Raw genomic sequence first — 15,178 nt, 5'->3', positions numbered from 1 at the left:
ATCCGATCATCTTCAAGACCCAAGCCAAACTCACCTCCAATACCCCGGTGCACCAGAGTCTTGATACACTTTAATAAAACCCACTAAACCGACCACAAACCTCACTCAAAATGTCTACAACACCAATGCGCACAACCTACCGCGCCCTCCTCCGCGAACTCCCACGCCGCAGCCTCTCAACCCCCTCCCCACTCCACCAACAACTACGTGCGATCTTCCGCTCAAGTCCATCGGTATCCTCATTCCAACCAGAATTGAAATCCAATGTCCTCACCTTCTCAATCCCAACAACAGACGAGGAACGGCTCATCCGCGTCCAAGAAGCAGACCAGCTCGCTCAGTATGCCCGCGCCCAGCGCGTCTACTCTGAGCTCGTCGAGCGCTATAACCCTGGTGCGGCTATGGATGAGGAGGAGAAGATTCGTCTTACGGCTAGACGGGTTGGGTTTGAGTTGCCTGACTTGCATGTTCCTGAGGAGAAGTGAGTCTGGTTGAGTTTTGGAGGGATTACCTGGGTTCGCCTTGGTTTAGCTTGTTCTGTTGGTGACAAGTCGATTGTGGACATGATCTGCATTCTGATGCTACGCAAGAGGCGAGTTGTGCTAGGCTTGGTTGAAAGTTTGTGAAGATAGTGTGATTTCGCTGGGATGTATGTGTCCATGGAATGGCGTTGTTGTTGTTGATTTTTGGGATTTGTATACTATTGTTCATGTATAAAATAAAATAGAGAGCATTGCCAAGTAGCAGAACTTGTTGTTTTTGAAACCTTCTCTATGTTATGCATTGACTTTGGATGTTTCAGTCGTAACTTGGGGTATCTAATGATCCTCCTGACCTGAAAACTTGTTCATTGCGAACCATGTGGGTTGCCGCACAGTGTTTAGGGCACCGAGAATGGACACCTGATGTTGACACTGGGTGTGATTGTGTTGCAGAGGTGACAGCCTAGCAAAAGGGTCATGGCGGAGATGCCCTAGAACCCCGAAAAAGCTGGTGCAGAAGGTTGGTTTGAATAAACATGCTTCCCTGAGTGACTCTTCAGGTAGCGCTGAGCTGGGCGCGCTCCATTTGTCTCATCAAAGTAGAACTGCTTTCTTCGTCTTCCATGCCAACACCAACTTCGATCGCAGTCTTGGGTCGATTCCGGTTGAGACCATCTAGCAGCGTGCACGCTTTGCAAATCCGCTGACTAGAAATGTAGTTACAGCGCTCACAGTGTTTGATAGTCTGCACCTTGACCGCCTTACCCGTCGGCCCGCGATTCGCCTTCACGCGTGAACCGTTAGGAATCTTGATTTCAGTCTCCAGCGACTCGGCTGTGTCGTTCTCAGCGAGCTCCTTCTCCATTGCAGCCATCTCTCCTCCGCTGGTTCGGCCATTTTGACTACCACATCCACCAGCTGATTCCTCCTCACCCTGCTTGGATTTGCCCACACCCCGGACTTCCACCGGCACAAGCGCGGCCATGTCCTCGCCACTCTTAACGATATCGAGGATCGAACTGGGACGAATCTTCTCAAGATCCTTGATCAGGGTACGAGCACTGCCGCGGAATGCCTCCGGCGAATAGATACATTCAGTAGTGAAGTAGTCGAGCTGGCGGTGGTGGGCGTAGAGGACGATCTCCTTTTCGTAAGCGTACTTGAGAGGCTTGCTGCGCTTGATATCCGAAGCGTCGGAGCTGGTGACGATACTAGTACCGCGCGACAGACGGGGTAGATCACCACGCAGGAGATTCATCATAACAGTCTCAGCAACATCATCCGCATTATGGCCTGTGACAACGTGCTTGATGCCCAAGCGGGCGGCGCCTCGGTCGAGCGCCTGCCGCCGGAACACACCGCAGTACGTGCAGTTCCCCTTCTTGCCCACTTGTTCCACGACCTGGTCCATCGTCCAGCCGTAGAGTTCGCTGTATCCAAGGATATCAAGTGGCATCTCGTATTGCACGGCGTTGCGCTTCACGGTCTCGAGACTGTCATCGCGATAACCACGGATGCCCTCGTCGATTGACAGTAGGCATAGGTCTAGCCCGTAGTTATATCGCTCGTTGAGGGTTTTTAGTACTGCTGCAAGTACTGTGCTGTCTTTGCCGCCGCTGGCCCCGATCGCTACTCGCTCGCCGGGGAAGAAGAGATTGGTGCCGATGATGGTTTCGTGTACCTCGGTCTCGAAAATATCGATGAAACACGCACGGCAGAGTTTGTGCCTATTCTTAGGCCGGATGATGACGGCTCGCGCCTCTTTGCAGTTGAAACACGCCGTCGGTGCCATGATGAATTGGTTGGGCCTGTGAGTTGGTGGCGGAGAAGAATTTATTTTCCCCCGCGGTCGATCGAGTGGTCCGTGCACAGGGCGCTAAGTCTGTGGGTTCCATGGTTAGATCTATATTATCTCGATCCTCGGTCTTTGCCAGTCTGGAGGGTTAAACGGCTTAAATGAAGTCAGAATATCTTATTTTTACGCCGAGTAGCCTGATTACCTTAATATCATCAGACTGGTACGAGATGACTGCACCACTTATCACATTGATCTATGTCATTAGATGCCTATAAACCAAGAATTGTTATAAAACCAAATTCATTTAGCGGAGTCAATCTGTGCTGTTTGTCAAGAGAATCATTACGCCAACAGGTCTGATAGTTCAAAGTAATCAAAGTACACATGCTTGGAATGGACACAGTGTAAACGTATATAATGGCCAAGGCAGAAACAAAAGAACCAGTCCCATCCCACTGGGCATATCCGATGCATAGCAGCCAAGACCGGGCATACTAGAGAGGACTATGTATCACCCAATGCAATGGGAGGGGAGAGATTCCCTGGGAACAGTGGCCTTAGTCCACAATTCCAGGCTGCAATGAAGCAAATCTTCTTTCAGCCTTGTTCAGTTTTTCCTCAAGAGAGGTGCGTCCTGCACACTGTCGCTTGGATTGTTCAGCGCGTTGTTGTAACCGAGTACTTCTCCGCACACCGTCCTGTCTGCTGCCGTCCCGTTTCGGTCTCGATTTCGGTCTCGATTTCGAGGCTTTTGGCGAGGACTTGGTCACGCCAGAGGATGCTGCCATTTTCTCTTTTGGTTCTCTTTTGAGCTTTTGCACTTTAGAAGGGTGGACCTCAATGGAATTTGATAGCAGAGGTTGAGCAGAGGGTTGGGCATCAGTCGCGTAGGCGCCAAAGCAGGTGACGAGGCAATCGTATGAAAAATTTCGAGCAAATTGTAGAAAATTGCTCCATAAAACAGCTTTGGTTGGCGGGTTGTCCCAACGTGCAGGATCCGTAATTAACCGTGTTTTGATCTTTTGCCAGGTTGTCTGGATCTCGTGAAACCTCTCTGCTTGTCGCTGTTTAAGCAGAGTTAGGAATTCATCGTTGTTATTCGAAGCCCTCGCAATGCAAGAGACGTCGCGATGCCAAGCCTCCGGGTCTTGAATCGCGCACTTTAGAGTGTTGTATTCCTCATGTAGTGTGGTAAAAAGAACGTTGGGATCCTTGTAGCCGACTCTCGAGGACTCCCAGCACCACGTTTTTTCGTAATAATTTGGGTCAGGAGGAGTATGAGCCCCCAGATGAGTGTCTATTGTCCGATGCCACCGCTTAGCCATGGAGGAGGTAGTAAAGATAATATCTCTTGCTATAGTTACTGATTTATGTTATGATATGGGCAAGCCCCCCATTCCCTCCCAGGGGCCCCACACTAAAAGGGCGGAGAACAACGTACTCACCGCCTGGACTCGATCGAATTAAACATTGCAGAATCAAATGACATTCTATTTATACTCGAAACCAGTTTGGCGCCTCAGCCATGGGCTTCGGCCAATCTAAGACGCTCAAGCTTAGTGCTGACATGGCCATGCACGGCTATATTTAGTCTATAGGCCCTCAATCTCGGTCTACTATACCTAGCGGCAAGTTGGATTGTGCATGCATATGTGCCTGGTTTATTTCCGTGGGCGCTCCGCCGGCGCTTCAGTTCTGTTGCAAATCACGGCATACATATATCAGAGGGTAATACGAATAATATGGCAAACTTCTATACTCTGCTTACGAGCAGCTTCTCGGTCCCGGAATGGCACTCAATTCCAAGTCTAAACGGAAGCTTGGCCAGACAGGCCAAAGTGAGGACACTGAGGAGCCCAGAGAGGATGAAGTGGCTACGTTGCCTTTGACTGAAGTTGATCCTAGATCGACGGTTGGTCCCATCTCGACAGAGGCTGGCCCTAGCTCAACGAGAGTTCATCCCAGCTTGACAGAACCAACCCAGACATTCTCGCCTCCTTATCCTTATCTAGAAACAAGCCGAAACCAATCCATGGACTTGGATTTCAGCATGCTACGTCTGGACTCGATCACGTCCAACGAACCGACAGCTAGAATTATTCTATATCCCAGGGTCATTGAGCTCGATATATCTCCCTACAAAGGAGCCGGGCGCTATGACAACTGGGTCGAAGTCCAACTGGGTGACTGTCCAGAGAAAAGCGAGTCAGCCAGGGTCCTCGTTGTGGCTCCGAACGCCGAGCAAGTCGGGTGCACCCTTACCCATCATGATATGAGATTTCACTTGTACTTGGATCCAGGCGAGGATCGTCTCATTCTCCACAATGCCTGTCCTTTCGAAACCCTCGACGTGCGGCTTGATAAGGAATCTATGAAAGTTTTGCCGAGAGACCCTGCCTTTTTATACAAAGGTTCCTGTGCTATCGAGATCAATGGCATAACTCTCGTCGAATTCCAGATACTCCCGCGGACTTCATGGGAGATAACTGCTAAAACGGCCACTAAACGACCTGCGCCAGGATCCGACTTTCCACCGTCAAAGAGGGTGAAATCGAGAGAATCCACATACCGAGCGATTGAGCCTTCGCGTGGTATGCAGGGTGTTTCAGCTGGTAACGCACTTGTGAAGCTTGCAAAAGGCGATACTATGTTTGTCGGAGCTGGCGACGAAGGGTATCGGCTCACGCGATGCAGGACTATTGTAGAGCAGGCAAATTCGTCTGTATGGCAGGCAGAGCACTCGGGTATGCCAGGCAAGCTCATGGTTGTCAAAGTAATCAAAACCACCGGCAGAAACGAGAGGGACGCAATCCGGGCTGCTGAATCTTGGATACATGAATCGGCGATCCACTCTTCTCTCAAAAGTCATGTATGTACTTTCGTTCCATTCATTTGGTCCCAGAACTGATCTGCTCACTAGTCGGCTATACTTCGCATGCTCGGATCTGACGCCCGGTTCCACAGTATATATACTGAGCACGTCGAAGCCGAATCACTCTGGTGTCAGCGGCATCAAGCCAGTGGCATTTTCATCGGAGATTCCTCAGATGCGCAGAAGATCCTGGCTGATATGGCCTCGGCACTTACTTTTATCCATGGCAATAAAATTGTTCACAACGATGTTAAGCCAGGCAATATCCTCTACAGCCCTGATCGGGGTGCCATTTTGATCGATTTCGGCCTCAGCTTCTGGGATGGCAATCCTTCGCCCGGTGGTGGCTCGCCGTGGTATCTGCCACCAGAGTTTTTGCTAGACTGGAAGCTACGTGGACCGCCATCCGACATGTGGGCCTTGGGTATTGTCATACTCTGGCTATTAGGCCACATTCCCTTGCCTGAGAAAACACCGCATTGGTTGATTACGAACATACATCAGTCACCCCATATGAAAGCTGTCGATACGATGCTCCAGTGGATTGACCTGGTCAAGGCTGCTCGGCTAAAGCTAGATCAGCAAGATGAGTCGCTTAGTTATATCGTTCAAGATCTACTGGACCCGGACATGGATGAGCGGATTGATGCCGCAACACTGAATAAGCTGATGACGGAGAAAGGTCTACCTCAAGATGGGAACGTTTGATGGTTATATATACGTTTCGAAGCCTCTGTATGAGCATATATGATTCGCGTTTTGTTATCTTGCCATTGTTTGTTTTGTTTATTATGTCGTTTTGTTTACTTCCAAGTTTCACCAAATACCTCCGTCAGTTTGATTCGCAAAGGACACAAATGAACTTCCGTCATTAAGCACTCGTCAATCTTTGCCTCCAACAAGCAAACTTATTAACGATTCCGTCGCTCACGGTACTATGCTCTACACTCCTAGCAACAGGTGTCATTCATGTTGAAACCTCTTATCTAGGTGCGCTATAGGCTTTCCCTACCGGAATAACAGAGCAAAAAGGCCATATATTTCTTCTTAGCCACCCGCAGAGAGTAAAGCTTTGACCGATCAGCAAAAAAATAAATATCTCATTCTCCTCAACGCCTAGCCTCTTTGCAGTCCCAACGGTCCGCTCCTGCGAGAATGCAAACAAAGTACGAATAATCTTGAACGACCGAGCCATTTGGTGGAGATTAGGAGAATCCTAGTCGCAGTCCCAGGCAGTCGTCTCCTCGGTCGTTAACCGGGCCTGTTCCCAACTACCGCCTGGTTTGTTTATCGCGTTGTTGCAGCCGCGTACTTCTCCGCACACCACCTCCGCTGCTGTCCCTTTGGGGTTTCGGTTTCGAGGCCCTTGGCGAGGACCTTGCTGCTTTGGTCTCAATAGTGTTTGACGGTAGAGATTGAGTAGAGGGTTGGTCATCAGTCATATAGAACCTAAAGCGCGCGACAAAAGAGTCGTGCGAGAAATTTCGCGTGAGACGTATGAAAGAGGCTGGCTGGTCAATAGTGCTTTAGTGTTTTCTGGGCTTTCTGGATTTCGCCAAGTGGTTCTGTTCTCAAGGTGTTCAAGGGGAGTCACGAATTTGTCCTTGTCCTTAGCAATTCTCGCAATTTCACAAATGTCGTAGGACCAAGTTCTAGGTCGAGATCGTGTTGAACGGATTGCGGTCACATCTGCTGCTTACGGCAGAAACAGTCTAAATCCTATCAGTTTACAACTTCTTCTATCCATAGTTCTACCAAGCGGTTTATCAGTTAGTTTCTTCCCAATGCCACGTTCATTGTATATGGATCCGAACGATGTGTATGTGTTCGAAGGTACGATGGAGCAGACTATAGTTAGTTACATACTACAACATGTCAGCGAACGGCTCTGCCATGAAGTACCCCATCCGAGCTATAGTAAAACGATCCACATTACGCCGCGGACGCCCCGGCTCAAATGTATCCCGGCAGGTTCCCACTCTTCCTGCTCCTAGGTAGTCGCCATAGTTGGGATAAAAAGGGTTCGGTCCATCTCCATAAATAAAGTCTTGCACCTCGTTGTCGAGCCAGATGCCAAATCCTGCCCTGCGCATCGAGTCCGCTATACCAATAATGAGTTTGGGCCTTGATTCCTTGTCTCGCTGGTCCCAACATAATGTGTCACGTATTTCAGTGAGCAGACCATGCCAGCAACCATCAAGGAATTCAAGGAAACTCAATTCGATAACACATGTGGTCTTCGGCAGTCCAGCGAGGAAATTTATCATGTCACCCTGCTTCACTAGGAAACCCGATAATCTGAAGGAACGGAGTTCTGGCCACTCCTCCACAGGGAGGATAGTCTTTAGTGGGATGAAGTGGGTGGGATTGCCCGAGATGTCACGTATGGCATCGGTGTCAACTGTTGTTCTAAGACTGAAGTACTTCATATTCTTTGCCTCGGACAAAGCGTGCTTAAGATAACCGCTCCGGAATGAGAGCCAGTCTTCGTGCTCTTGCCCACCCACAAGAAGTGGAAGATCTAGACGACAAAATCCAGGGCTCCGCAGTATTGTAAGGAGGTTGTCGTATTCCTCGCATGGCTGATCAAAGATAGTACAGTTAAGCCCAGTCGGAAGCTGATTGACAGCAAGAACCAATTCTGGGACATAGAGCTTATTTTTTGCGAGCACAGATACCACGTTTCGGAATGCACGCCATTGGTTCTTCCGGTCCTCAGTGGCTTCTCTCCATGGATGGGCGTGTAGCGGAATCTGCGAATCTCTCGACGTCGGCCATCCCCGTGGAATCGGGTAGTTAAATCCACACGGAAAGGACTTAATCATAGGGGTATCATATAATGGGGCATGGATCCACCCGTGCGCTGCGGGAGTGATGGTGATTCGTTTCAATTTTGGGAATCGCCCGATTCCGTAGATAAACGCGTCTACATCGCTGTTTGAGAAAAGAACGTCTTTCTGCTGCTGGAGCAAATTCTGGTAAAATTGCCAGCAGCTTTTCAGCGATAGTTGCGTAATAACTTGTTTTCCCCGTGCGACGTCATCTGGCCGCACTATGTCGTAGGTCTTCCGCACATTTCGGTCATGTATGTTCTCTTTACATGCCGCGACAAACCAGTAGGGGCATCCTTGGTCAGGGTCTATGTCTGCCTCATCAATCTCCCCTGTGGGGTGGGGATGCGGCTTTGGGCCCTCGATAAAACGAGCATCATCCCATACGATCTCGGTGACATGATGCCGGAACTCTTCGTCGTCTGCGATTGTGCGGAAGACTCTGATGTTGCATGGGTTGGCGGAGAGAAAAACACGATTCACACGGATATGAGCGACTTGAGCCAAGAGTCTACATGCCAAGCGTAGAGACTTGAGATCGCGATTGGTCAAGTAAGAGGAAATGCAAATGAGAAGCTCGACAGGAAGGCTGGAAAACCGGTCAATACCGACGTCAAAACCAGGTGGAGGCAGAGATAGAGAAGCCATTCAGAGGTGCCAAAGGTGTCAACTTTCAAGCATGTTCGAAGTTGCCAGGAGAGTCGGTTTCGACCGCCGTACGCTAGTCACGATTTAACCGGTTTGTTACATTTATTACAAAGGTTACACACTAAAATGGTCTGTAACTTTGTAAAAAAATGTAACGGCCGGCTAGTGGCTCGGCTGATCCCGGTATCCATCATCACGGGATAGTATCAGACAATCGATTCATCACAACCAACATCATACTTGATATTAGCTGGAATTCGTATAGGGAATGACAGGAGTCAATATTTCTGCAACCTTCGACTACGATTGGTGGACAACCTGCCCGCGCATTTCCAATCTCCTCTAACAAGACTGCTGCTAAGTTTGGGCAATTGTGAGCGACACGCAGGTCTGTGTGGGGACATACAACATTCCAGAGAGGTCTCTACCATGGTGCAGAATTCCATGTCAGGAAGCTCATTGGAGGAGATCCACAGGGTGGCATTCCAGAGGGCAATTATGTGGGGAGAGACGTTAAAGTTGGGGTCAACAGATCAATATGCAGATACTGACATGTTGATTTCCGTGACGGCCTCACTCTGTCTCTATTTATTATTAATATAACCTTTGGGTCGGCTTGATAAGCATGGTTACTGGATCTCGTGTTATTTTGTTATTTTTTTGTAAATTTCATTATGAAGCCAAGTCCACTGGATATGGGCTATGCCCGACCTCTCGAGTTCACTCTGTCAATCGTTGTGAGGACCAGTCCTAGCCCGCTCGACTTTCAGTTCGCCGCCGATACACTCGTGTCACAATGGCCTGTACTGAACTTGCGAATGGATCCGCTGGTACGTGCTTGGTAACGTCAACCACGGTCATTAATCATACTAACACTAAACAGAAAACGAAATTCTTGGATCCGAAAGACCCCGGTGACCTAGCCGAAGTGTGGAAAGGGAAAATTCTTAAGCAAGAGCTCAGCGAGATTCTCCAAGTTTCCCCCAAGCCGGACTCACCGCAATTGATTGACTCCGAGGCATTCGATAAGGCGTTAGATTTTGGGTATGGAGTCTTGCATGCATGGAGGCAGCGCGTATTCTCCATACGAACGGTGTTCTTGACCGATGCCTGCATAATAGGATTCAAGTTCCTGCAGCCTCTTTGCGATGCAAATGGTAATTGACGCCTTAGAAAGCATAAAGCACAAACCAGTAGAGCTGACAGGTGCTTATAGGTGCTCATCAAATAGTTCAGGCTTATTGTAGCCTGCTCAGGGGAGAAAAAATTACCCACAGTCTCCATGCCCGACCACTCTTGCCGCTGAAAACAGAAGTAATCGAAAAATGCGTGGAGAAGATTGAGTGTCATCGGATCGCAGATCTGCACAAATATTCCATGAATCGGACTTGGATAGCAGGAATTACGGCCCTCGGGAAACAGATTGGGCGAAATATATGCTACCCCTCAGCGAGACGGATCGGCAAGACCTTGTTGGTCCCCCGAGGGCAAATCCAGAGATGGATTGAAGCGGCCGAAAGTAAACAGGCCAAGGTAACTGAACATGATCTCTTGCTGGCTTTTATCTACAAGGTTAGTGATGCTACCTGTCATACAGTTTGCCCCAAATTGGAGAAGTTCACTAAGACAATACCTGCACAGGCTTCTTTACACTTACACACTGCCCACAACTTCGGCTTAACCATCGATATCTCAAAACAACTCCAGTCAGAGGCAAATCTTTCCAACCCCTGGTACATGATGCCCCTGCCGGATCCAATACCAACAAGCGAATATGACTCTCCTTCATTGGTTCGACTGGCAACACACATTCGGCGTGCGGTTCACGAAGGGCAGCAATCAGAATGCATCGCAGAGATAATCGCTCAGCACAAAAACCCGACGAAAAGACCCATGGTCCCAAAATCATACGGCAGCCGCGCGGCTCAACCACGCATCGCTTCTTGGAAAAGCCTACCGCTCTATGGTCTCGATATCGAAGGCGAGTGTCCGCTCTTTGTACAGGGAAGTGTTGACTACTGCGGACTTCTGCGACAGACCAAGACTCACTTGGATGATTTGGTTGTGACGTGGAAAGGGCGGGGTCAGGATGGGAATGATGGTGGTTATTGGATTCATGGGAGGCTGCCTAAATCTGTTTGGAGGCGCATGGCGGATGATTTGAACTGCTGAGATTGATCTCAATTTTTTTCTTCGCTGCACGACAGGAGCGTGTCTTAATTATTGTCTTATAGTATATTTTAATTGGAAGGAGGTGATCATCTCATGCCTAAACAGCTTGATCTTCAATATTACTGAAGAATGAGTATGTCACTAATTTGAGACGCTAACATACTGGGTAGTCCTCTTTTAGAAAAGAGTAGCAAAAAGGATAGGTTTGATTGGTGCCTTCACAATTGAGAATAGATTAGCCCCAACTATAATGTACCTGCCTTGAGAAATGCCAGGAAATAAGGTAGATTAACCTTTCCTTTCCGAACCCGAGTACGAACCCGACCCTTCGCCGAGACATTGCACGTCGTAGAAATAATCTTTCACAAGGGCCCCTAGGCTGCCATAAAGAGCTATGTTATGATTACTCGGTTTAGATCTGATCTGCATCGAGTTGGTGGTCCCCTACTCGGGGTCCAATGTTATAAATGCCATGGGGGTTCCGGATTTTTCAGTGATGCTCGCTTTCATTACAACTTACTTACATCTTCAAGAGCCAATTGGTCTTTGTTTGATATATCCTTCCTAATATGATGTCTTCAACCGCCTATTATTCCTATACGCCAAGTCTGATTCCTGCGGTTGTTGGAGTGGGTATATATTGCGCCCTGTTTGCAACGCATGCGGTCCGTATGTGTCGCTCTCGAGCATGGGATGGTAGCTATATGCTGGTAGCAGCTCTGGGTAAGGAACAACCCAGCCCGATTGAGATATTCTCCCGCTCACCACTCCATAGTGCAAGCAATGGGTCTAGGGGCTCGAGTGTTCTCCTCAGAAGATGCCTATAGCTTTGGAGCCTACGGCGTTCAAAATCTGTTTCTCCTCCTTGGACCAACGCTATGCATGTTTACCGTCAATCTCACACAAGTGAAAATGATGCGCTGTTTGAAGTCCGAGAATCTGGGTCTGCTCCCTACCCAATTACGACTCCCTATCTACCTCGCTTCCAACATTGTCCTTTTTCTACTTCAGGGCACCGGTGCTATGATTCTTGCTCTGACCCATAAGGCTACACTCATTGAGTCTGCAGCGAATATTCTCACGGCGAGTTATGTATGCCAGATGGTTTTTTGGATATTCACTCTTGTGGAGAATATATTCTGGACTGTTCGATTTGGACGACCCTCGTTCGCCAATATCCAACTCATGATGCCTCATTGGAAACTTTATAATCAGTTGTTTGGTCTTGCAATCTCGATTATTGCTATTGGTCGCAATTTGATGCGACTGACACAGCTTGGGATGGGATCCGATGGATTTTTGGCAGCCAATGAGTGGCCCAGTTATGCATTTGACTACTATCAGACGGCAGTTGTTCTCATGGCATGGGGGATCTTCTACCTGCCAGGGATTTGCAAGGAAATTGAGTTTAAACATGTGCATCAGGTGTTTCAACATTCCGAGTGTTGAACGTGAATTCTGTGGAACCAGATAGGCAGGATATAGAGCGATCAAATGTTAAAACGGCGACATACAGTCTTGGGACCTTATCTCGAGTTCATTGGGTCTCGTACATTTATGCTTCCAATTATTTATGCCCCATCATTGCAGCCCAAGTTATCCGAGACTGCGCATCGTGAAACTCGGGCTTCTCAATGAAAAGGAAGCTCTTTCCTGAAACATGAAGCGCCCGGGAATGCATCTCATCACCAGCGACACGCATCCCTTTGGCGTCTACCATATCTGCCCCAGACAGTAGCTCTGATACCACACCAGTTACAACGTCTATAGGAATGAGTATTTCCCGCGGAAAGATCGCATTAAACGCCTCGTTGGCAAGAAGGGGCGTTTCCACCACCCCGGGACACAGAGCATTAACCCGAATTCCATCTTCCCAAAGTCGCTCTCCGACAGAGCGAGTGAGCCCAATGAGCGCATCTAGGAACTTATTAGCCATGTCTGATGGCGAACTTATTCGAGTTGTTAATTCTCAACATACGTTTAGTGCTAGAGTACACCGGGGTCAACATGCAGGGGTATAGTCCCCCGATACTCGACATGAGTATTAAATTCCTATGCCCTTTCGTTAACTCTGGAGAGCGACGGAAATAGTGCATCGCAAGGTAACTGGTATATAGAGCGCCGTTCACGTTGACATCGACAAGTTCAGAACCCGGTTCGGGCGGGATGCCGGTCTCGGATTTGGCGAAGAAATCGGTATAATCTGCTCTTCCGGCGTTCGCGAAGACAAAGTCTATTCGGTCAGTGGCATTGAAGATCTGGTCAAATACAGCGGCTAGTTGTTGGTAATTGCGCACGTCGGCTTGGTAGAATGTGACATTTAACAAGGAAGCTGCTGCTTCTTGGCCTCGCTCCTGGTTGGTGCCGATAATGTTGACCTGCCAGCTGCCGGTCTGGCTCAGGTCCTTGGCAACTGCAAGCCCCATTCCGCTAGCTTTTTTCAATAAACTTAGTGAATGAATGATCCGAGGATAGAAAGCTACATACTACCGCCGGTAATAAGAGCGACTTTGGCCATGATCGCGTAGGATTTGTACTAGAATAATGATATTTTAGTGGGAGAGCTTCGGAGATGGAATATTTCTGGTGAGGGGCATTTCTTCGATCGATCCTGCGGCTTGACGCTAATCGTCGATGGCGTGCATCTAAAGCATCGCGTCTGTTTATTGGAAGGGTCCATGCCCAAGTCGATTGCTATCGGCGTCAACAATTGGACCGGAAGGGTAATCACTTTGCCGTAGCCCCATAGTGGAGCCAGACGCAGCAAACATTGCCTCAGCATCCAATGATACCACTAGAAAGGGTTGTGGGACAGGGATCTTCCCGAGTCATGGAAAGGTGCAACCCTGGAAAGACACATTGCGGCTCTGAAACATTGATAGTGTCGTCACCCTTGCGGATAATAAAGCTGCAGGTCGGAATCTGGACCACGGCAGCTACAAATATGTGTGCGACTTTCCCTCGTGTACTGTTCAATGGAATGGCCCTACGTGTTACTATGGGTGTGTGCCTTGCTCGTAGTGTGGATAGCTTGGAATATGCTAACTGTTTTGGATTATACCTGCTTCCTAGAGTAAACAGCCGGGACGATCAAAGTATATATAAATTTGAGGCATTGCAAATCCGAGATGTTAGACTTTCCGTCGAACTTTGTCGAGGACATTGAGCCACAGAACGGCAAGGGTGAACATAAACTATGAAGACGTAATATACCCATGTGGACCTTCCAATGACATGCTCTCAGCTCTGTGAAGAGTCGGACGTTCGATCGGTCTAATCTCCGATACAGCCCCTCGCGAAGATCGGGGATATCTGTGCGGAGTAAAAAGTGGATTCATAACATCTTCCATCGACAATCAAGCTGTACAACATATGTTGCACAAGACTGTGCATGAACAACGTATTAAATTCCAATTGAGATCGCATTTAACATCGTATTCATGTGCGACAGTCCAGGAAAAGCGGGTATAGATGTGCAATCGAGGTGCAACGGCAGTGCAATAGCTGCATGAGACGTATATCAAGTTCGTAATCAATGGCAAAAGCGCTGTCATGTGGATCAACATAACGGCTGAATTCCACTAAATGCCACCATGTGGGCCGCAATCGGATATGTCTGCTGTGCTTTAGACATATCATATCGGGTCAACCCCAGACCTCAACTGTCTCATTATACGTGGATCTGCCAAAACGGTGGCTTCAAATCTGTATTCTATGGCCCAACCCGCATTGTTTTCAATTATTGGACGATCATGGCGGTTTCGGCGTTTTTGGCTACATTGGGCGTGGTACATATGGAGAAAGCCAGATATTCCGTGTATGTCTCTATTTCTGAATTCTCCTACGATAGAGCCCTGGGAAACTCAGCCCCGGTTTATCTATATCTCAAAACTGCGTAGACTTCTTTATTGTTAATCCCTTGCTTGAAATATAGTGATGAATTCCGAACTTCGTTGAGTAATCTTCTAGTATGAGAACTTGACTGCAAAGCAATGAACAATCATTCTTCACGCATATCTCTAGTGATTATCTCGATCAAAGACGTAATGCGCTAGGACATGCTGTCATTTTGTTCAACACATCTATTCGCCGGGCTTTCGGAAAAAAATAACTTGCATAAAGTGGATCTCATGAGTGTCAGATCCGAATCTGATATATCCACTCTTCCAAGATGATACGTCCGGAAAGGGTTCTTTGGCCTCCATATGATTGGTGAAATCTCCACGGCCAAGGTATACAATGCTTTGTTGCTTTATGATCCGACGGGCCGTTGATTAACATCGGCTAGCTTTTTCTAAGGCAAAATAGTCGCACACTACAATCAGTAGTCGTTCGCATTGGAGGGTGCCTGAGCTGAACTGCCTTCCGTACCTAG

At 48.3% G+C, this 15,178-nt stretch overlaps 7 protein-coding genes across 7 annotated transcripts; 4 read left to right on the top strand and 3 right to left on the bottom strand.

Moving 5' to 3' along the window:
- Nucleotides 1–110: 110 nt before the first annotated feature.
- Nucleotides 111–485, top strand: LCP9604111_6220 (LYR motif-containing protein; the record flags this gene model as incomplete). The annotated part of the gene is made up of 1 exon (XM_039074118.1): nt 111–485. The coding sequence occupies one exon, from the start codon at nt 111–113 to the stop codon at nt 483–485; it is 375 nt and encodes a 124-aa protein (XP_038927746.1).
- Nucleotides 486–1,038: 553 nt separating this feature from the next.
- On the bottom strand, nt 1,039–2,274 carry LCP9604111_6219 (putative PP-loop ATPase superfamily protein; the record flags this gene model as incomplete). Its single annotated transcript, XM_039074116.1, has 1 exon — nt 1,039–2,274. The coding sequence occupies one exon, from the start codon at nt 2,272–2,274 to the stop codon at nt 1,039–1,041; it is 1,236 nt and encodes a 411-aa protein (XP_038927745.1).
- A 1,795-nt stretch (nt 2,275–4,069) lies between these two features.
- Nucleotides 4,070–5,860, top strand: LCP9604111_6218 (uncharacterized protein; the record flags this gene model as incomplete). Its single annotated transcript, XM_039074115.1, has 2 exons — nt 4,070–5,149; nt 5,201–5,860. 2 exons carry the CDS (start codon nt 4,070–4,072, stop codon nt 5,858–5,860), a joined length of 1,740 nt encoding a protein of 579 aa, XP_038927744.1.
- Nucleotides 5,861–7,017: 1,157 nt separating this feature from the next.
- On the bottom strand, nt 7,018–8,631 carry LCP9604111_6217 (F-box protein; the record flags this gene model as incomplete). The annotated part of the gene is made up of 1 exon (XM_039074114.1): nt 7,018–8,631. The coding sequence occupies one exon, from the start codon at nt 8,629–8,631 to the stop codon at nt 7,018–7,020; it is 1,614 nt and encodes a 537-aa protein (XP_038927743.1).
- A 674-nt stretch (nt 8,632–9,305) lies between these two features.
- On the top strand, nt 9,306–10,803 carry LCP9604111_6216 (uncharacterized protein; the record flags this gene model as incomplete). The annotated part of the gene is made up of 4 exons (XM_039074113.1): nt 9,306–9,461; nt 9,515–9,788; nt 9,848–10,203; nt 10,273–10,803. 4 exons carry the CDS (start codon nt 9,306–9,308, stop codon nt 10,801–10,803), a joined length of 1,317 nt encoding a protein of 438 aa, XP_038927742.1.
- Nucleotides 10,804–11,586: 783 nt separating this feature from the next.
- LCP9604111_6215 (uncharacterized protein) lies at nt 11,587–12,252 on the top strand (the record flags this gene model as incomplete). Its single annotated transcript, XM_039074112.1, has 1 exon — nt 11,587–12,252. One exon carries the CDS (start codon nt 11,587–11,589, stop codon nt 12,250–12,252), a length of 666 nt encoding a protein of 221 aa, XP_038927741.1.
- A 118-nt stretch (nt 12,253–12,370) lies between these two features.
- Nucleotides 12,371–13,321, bottom strand: LCP9604111_6214 (uncharacterized protein; the record flags this gene model as incomplete). The annotated part of the gene is made up of 3 exons (XM_039074111.1): nt 12,371–12,720; nt 12,782–13,237; nt 13,291–13,321. 3 exons carry the CDS (start codon nt 13,319–13,321, stop codon nt 12,371–12,373), a joined length of 837 nt encoding a protein of 278 aa, XP_038927740.1.
- Between the last annotated feature and the right edge of the window lie 1,857 nt (nt 13,322–15,178).

The sequence above is a fragment of the Penicillium roqueforti genome (genome assembly GCF_015533775.1).
Source record: "Penicillium roqueforti strain LCP96 04111 chromosome Unknown scaffold_16, whole genome shotgun sequence".
Lineage (NCBI taxonomy): Eukaryota > Fungi > Ascomycota > Eurotiomycetes > Eurotiales > Aspergillaceae > Penicillium > Penicillium roqueforti.
This window is presented reverse-complemented; position numbering and strand designations above follow the sequence as displayed.